This window comes from Theropithecus gelada, chromosome 3 (genome assembly GCF_003255815.1).
Source record: "Theropithecus gelada isolate Dixy chromosome 3, Tgel_1.0, whole genome shotgun sequence".
In the NCBI taxonomy this organism is placed as follows: Eukaryota; Metazoa; Chordata; class Mammalia; order Primates; family Cercopithecidae; genus Theropithecus; species Theropithecus gelada.
In genome coordinates this window covers 82,376,796-82,382,795 of record NC_037670.1, presented here as the reverse complement: position 1 = coordinate 82,382,795, position 6,000 = coordinate 82,376,796, and the positions used below count along the sequence as shown (strand labels likewise).

The 6,000-nt window shown below is 48.7% G+C and overlaps 1 protein-coding gene across 4 annotated transcripts in view; it reads right to left on the bottom strand.

The window, feature by feature from the left end:
* Positions 1-219: 219 nt before the first annotated feature.
* The window catches only part of NOD1 (nucleotide binding oligomerization domain containing 1), a 49,973-nt gene continuing 44,192 nt past the window's right edge, over positions 220-6,000 (bottom strand). For 3 of the 4 annotated variants that reach the window (XM_025380464.1, XM_025380466.1, XM_025380465.1), the window contains 2 exons: positions 5,808-5,891; positions 220-1,406 (listed from right to left, as the gene is read on the bottom strand). In XM_025380464.1, coding sequence (XP_025236249.1) covers positions 1,334-1,406; positions 5,808-5,891 — 157 coding nt within the window. In that variant the 3' untranslated portion in view covers positions 220-1,333. Of the gene's footprint in view, positions 1,407-4,204; positions 4,312-5,807; positions 5,892-6,000 lie in introns of all 4 variants that reach the window. The other variant, XR_003118679.1, reaches the window with a different exon arrangement.

The window sequence follows — 6,000 nt, the reverse complement described above, 5'->3', positions numbered from 1 at the left end:
TGGAGAGACTTCAGAGGCTGCCGCAGCCTCTTCCTGTCTCTTGGTAAGCAGAGAGGCCTGTGAAGGATCAAACTGGTAACGCCTCTGGCATTTGTCAGGCTCTCCTCACAGCACATTGCCCCAGAGCCCCTTCCCCTCTGCGGAGGGAGTCAGCATGGGGTTCAGGAGTCAAAGAGAGCTTACCAGGCCGAGTCCCTTCAAAAACTCCAGACTCAACCGTAAGAGTGTTTTCAGTATTTTATTAACAAATGAGCTGGCAAGAGGACAAGTGATCTAGTAATATCACCCCCACCCTCATGAGCAGCCACCACAAGCCCACCATGGTGGGGGGTGTCCAACATGCTCTGCTGGCCCAGTTCCCAGCTGATCCCCCAAGTCTTGGTGCCAGTTTAGTCGCCCTTCAACTGCTCGGGAGGCAGGATGAGACTTCCTCTCTTCACGAGGTAAGGGAGACAAAAGCAGCCATTTGGATGCCAGGGCCACAAAGGCAAGCCATGCCCTGTTTCTTTGTGGGGACAGAATCAATTCTTCCCGAGGCCAGACACTGTAGCCCACGGTACTCAGCCTTCCAGAGGAGGGTCGCCTAGCAGAGAAGCCCTGAGTGGAAGCAGCATTTTGAAGGCATGGTCATTCTTCTTAGACCAGCTAAGAGCTAAGAGGGCATTCTCTGATCTTCGCCAGCAGACAGTGAGACTCCAGGATTAAAATTAAAAGCCTGTGGTGCGTCCTTTCCTTGACACTAACTTTCCACAAAATCTTGGAGGAGTCAAATCCCACACTGGATATATCCCAGTGTCTCCAGCTGTGAAGTGGGACCAGTATCAATACATGGGAAAGTGCTGAGAAGGAAGAAAATATTTTAGGTATAATACTTATCCATCAAACACCTTTTATTCAAGAAGCTTGGCACCAACTTTCTGCCACATCCTCAACTCTTCAATGAAAACAGCAGTGACCAACTCGATCCCGTTGGTCCCTATGGCAGGCATTGGAATGAGCTGAGGCTGGCCTCCTCTGTTCGGCTCACAGCTTTATTCCTCTAGCTTCAGATAAAAATAATTATAATAGTCAATAAAGTCTCTTCACAGTGTATTTACTGTAACTACAACAGCTCACAAGACACATTCTTTTTCTGCAGAATTGTAGCGGGTACTTAGGGAGTTTGCCAACCAGACCTTCTGCACAGGAAGCTGGCTTGCATCATGGAGGCAGTGGACTCCTGATGGTCCCACCTCCGCAGTCCCCTTTAAGACACTGACACAAAAGACTGCCCGGAGTGGCATTCGCTGCTGAGGTTCTGGGGCAAAAACCCCATGCACAGGAAAGCATCCTCTCAGAAACAGATAATCCGCTTCTCGTCTTCATAGACTTTGGCCTCCTCTGGTTTTATCAGGTTCCCATTTAGGCTGTTGAAAAGGAGGAAGACAAAAGTACACAGATAAAATGTTAAGGACTCTGGCACACTCCTTCCCAAGGTGTGTTCATAGCACACACTCGTGCATCACACAACCCTGAAATGAAGGAACATACCCTTTTCAGAGAGTTCCTTCATATTAGCATGGATCCTCTCCAGCTGCCATCGCTTTGTTCACTGAGTCTCACTAAGGTCACCTGTAGCCTCCATAAGCCTGAAGTTAATGACATTTTCCAGGTCTTGGCTTTCTTGGCCCTCACAGGATTTTGGCTGTCCTAACCTCTCCTCTCCCTCCTTCTTAAAGCACTCCCTCCCCTTGGCTTGGTTATATGCCCTGATTTTTCTCCCGCATCCGAGCACTCTACTTCCGTTTCCTTTCCTATATTCTCCTCCATGTGACCTCGACATCTGAGATTTCCTCCAGGCTTGGGGCTAAGCCCTTTTCCCCAGCTGATCTCATCAATGCCACAGCCTTGTTCATCTGTCAGTGGAGGCAGTTACCTGCTTGGCATCCTCACTTGGACCTCTCCCCCGCACCTCAAAGTAGCCACACGTCCTAGGGTCGCCTGGCTTAGTGAATGGACCACTCTCACAGGTTACGTGCAGGTTAGTAACCTGGGGGTCAACCTGGACACCTTCCTTCTCATCCCCATGTTCCTTGTATCACAAAGTTCTGTCCTAATTCCTAAGCATCTAGAATGCCTCCCTGGAACCTCTCTCTATCTTCAGCCGACCGTCTTGGTCTGAGCACCCATCATCTCTTCCCTGGATCAGTACAATGTTCTACTGACAGGTCATTTCCACGTACTCTGGCCTTCTCCAGTCCAGTTTCCTACAAGAGCCAAGAATTGGTCTTTTCGCAATGCAGATCTGATCACGTTCCTCTCCTGCTTCAAACTATTCACCGACTTTCCATCACTTTTAGGATAAAGACCAAAACGCGCATCATGACCCACAGATCTTTTATGGTGCAGTCCCTGTTGCCTATCTCCTCAGCCTCCTGTAGTCTCCTCTTCCACACTGTCTGAACCCCAGGGCACAGCAGCTTCTGGCAGTTCTTCACACGCCCTCCTGCCCCAGACCCTTTGCACATGCTGTTCCCTACTCACCTCAGCTGTCTAACTCCTATTCATCCTTCATGGCTTAGTGTAAGTGCTGCTTCCTCAGAGAGGCCTTCCCTGCAACCTCATCTAAATCAGGTTCCCTCTTGGCCTTCCCCTTTGTGATAGTACCCATCACAGTTGTAATTAAATAATTACGCAAATGATTTTCTTTTTCTTTAATGTGCATCTCGCTTTCTAGACAGCGAACCCATGAAGCCATGTTGTTCACCACCGGATTTTTGGTGCTAGCACAGTCCCTGATGCTCAAGCATTTCGTTAGTCAAGGAATAAATGAAGACACGGTGCTAGTCCCTAGGACTGGAGCAACGACCTTGACTCAGGCCCCACCCTCCCAGAGCCACAGTCTGGAGGTAGCCTCACAGAAAGCTGTTATACTGGAGTGGGATACATTTCTATAATTTATAGTGTTCATTCTACACCTCTAATTTCTGTTCTTAAAGGCAGAACTCACCAAGGGACTTCAGACTTCCAAGTTATTTTCAGAAAGGAATGAGGTAGAAATAAGTGTCAGTACAGATAACAAGTCCAAGGAGAAGACTCACTCTGTAAGTGCTGGCTCCAAGCAGAGCTGCTCCCTGAACCTGGCTCCCCGGCCAGCTCAACCACAGCCCTGTGGCCTGGTGTGGCAGTCCCTGGCAGGGCCAACAAAGCCACGGCCTTCTCAGAGCCCAGTTCCATGAAGTCACACACACAGGAGCATGCTCTGGAGGCTCCCAGAACAAGCCAGGGACCTAAGTGAAGACACTCCCAAGACCAGCATCCAGGCCGCCTGTCCTGCCCTCTCTGAATTGATGGCCAGTTCCCCTCTCCACCCTGACACAAGTGTAGGCCTTGAAGCTGAAGGCTCCCGGCCCTACTCAAATGGTTCCTTGTGTAGGAATGGTGGCCCTCAAGAGGGACGCAATGCAGATTTTGAAACTTGACAGAATTTAAAGCAACTGTAGGTCTTTACTACCCGCCTCACCAGCTGCAGAGAAAAGTGGAAGCCGACTGCTCTGCAAACTGTTCTGTAGTCCGGCAGTCTCCTTCCTCTCCCGCTCTGCCTGCTGTCCTCAAAACATAAGACTCAGCAGAAATGGAGTGCCCTGAGGGCAAAGCCCCATGCAAACAGTTCCAGCGCCCTCCAGTGCTTCCCAGGCTGCCGGGCAGGCTGGGCCTCACAGGCACACAGGCCATGGTGTCTGGTTGGATCTGGGCTCTGTTCTCTATGATGGTGTTTTTCTTTTTTTCTTTCTTGTTTGTTTTTTGAGACAAAAAGCACCCAGGCTGGACTGCAGTGGCATGATCCTGGCTCACTGCAGCCTTGACCTCCCAAGCAGCCATCCTCCCACACCAGCTTCCTCAGCAGCTGGGACTACAGGCGCATAGCACCACGTCGGGCTAATTTTTGTAGTGACAGGGTTTTGCATGTTGCCCAGGCTGGTCTCAAACTCCTGTGCTCAAGAGATCTGCCCATTTTGGCCGCTCAAAGTGCTGGTATCACAGGCATGAGCCACCATGCCTAGCCAACAGTGTTTTTCAAAAAAAAAAAAAAAAAAAAAAAAAAAAAACCTTTTGTCTACAACCCCAAATAAGAATTACATTTTACATTGTGAACCAACGCTTATGCAAACACACACCCACTCACATGCAAGCATGAACTAAGATGAATGAAATATTTCCGCACCATGCACATTGCATCCTGATATTCTGTTCTGTTCTGCTTTCTTTTTAAATATTGTTGGTTGCAACTCACCAAACTGATCTGATTTTATGACAAGTTCCAAACAAGTTCTAAAGCAAAGTTTAAAAAACATTGTATGAGGAGCCTATGTTGGCCAAGGAGCCGTTTTTTGTTTTTTGTTTTTAATTGGCTATGAAATTCTCCCCAGTCATGAAAGGAGGACATAGTTAATGAGGAATGGGCACCTGAGCTGAGGGTTTGGGTCCATGGTGAGACTGCCCCTTGGAGCTTAGAGAAGCCACAGTGGGCTCAGGAGCTCCTGTGTTCTTACCAGAAACTGGCTCTGCCTTCTGCCAGTCTCCACGTGGGTTGAAGCTTCACATTGGGAAGGGCTGTCTCAGGCTCTGAGGTTCAAAACAAGTTTCCAGAGCATTTACGAGTCTGGGTTGAAGTATCCTGGGCCCTCCATGCTCAGGTTGGGTCAGCCAGCACTTTGGTCACATTAATTGCCACATCTCCAGCCCCTAACATAGTGCCTGGCATGAAGCAGGTACACAAGCATGGAGACCGTTGTTTCTATTGGACACCACGCATGCGCTACAGGATTGACTTGGTTTGGCTGTGTCCCCAACCAAATCTCACCTTGAATTATAATAATCCCCACGTGTCAAGGACAGGCCAGGTGGAGATAATTGAATCATGGGGGCAGTTTCCCACATACTTTTCTCATGGTAGTGAGTAAGTTTCATGAGATCTGATGGTTTTATAAAGTAGAGATCCCCTGCACAAGCTCTCTTGCCCACTGCCATGTAAGATGTGACTTTGCTCTTCATTCGCTTTTTGCCATGGGATGGTAAGGACTCTCCAGCTATGTAGAACTGTGAGTCAATTAATCCTCTCACTTTTATAAATGACCCAGTCTCAGGTATGTCTTTATTAGCAGCATGAGAACAGACTAATACAAGGCCCCTCTCCCAGCATCCACCCAGTCCCACCTCACCCAGGCAATTAAGTTGCTAAGGGAGCTGCTGAGTGGGAAGTGTCTGTGCCTTATGGGAGGCAAGAAAGAAGTGGCATGGCACTCAATGTCACAGTAAAGCAAACTTTTTTTCTTCTTTTCGCATAAGGAAGTTCTCAAAGCAGAAAAAAGAAGTAGATAAAGAGCATAAGTCGGTTCAAGTCAGCCTGGAAATGTCTCACGGAGCCCAGAAAAGGGGAAGAACGAGCTCCAGACTCCTGGCCAACACATCCATCTCTCAATCACTGAGTCCCAGGGGGATTTACTTCCACTAGGAAATCATTTCATTGGCCACTTCCCCCCTCCCACCCAATGAAGGTAGATGGGGGCAGGGGCCCAGGGCAGGAGAGCACAGACTATGGAATCAGGCATTCTGGGCTGAATTCTAGCTCTTGTGGTGACCTTGGGCAACTTTATTTCACTGGTCTGGGCCTCTGTCTACATCTGTAAAACAGAGGTAATACCACTACTGCGCAGGGTTGCTAGAGGAATAAACAGAAACCACCCTGCATCGTGCCTTGCACAGAGTCAGTGGTGGTGAGTAAACAGTCACTGGTGTTATTACGGTGACAAACGCTGGGATCTTACCAAATCTCTGTGATGCCAGTGTTGTTCTGTAACGCATCTGCCAGCTGGGCAGTCCCCTTAGCTGTGATCTGATTCTGGATAAGCCTGAAAGAAGAACATACCTTGTATAAAATCCATAATACTGGATCAAATTTGACCCCTTCGTGAGGGAGTTGTAAGGGTGTGTTGGGATAAGAGACAAGTTGGTCAGGGG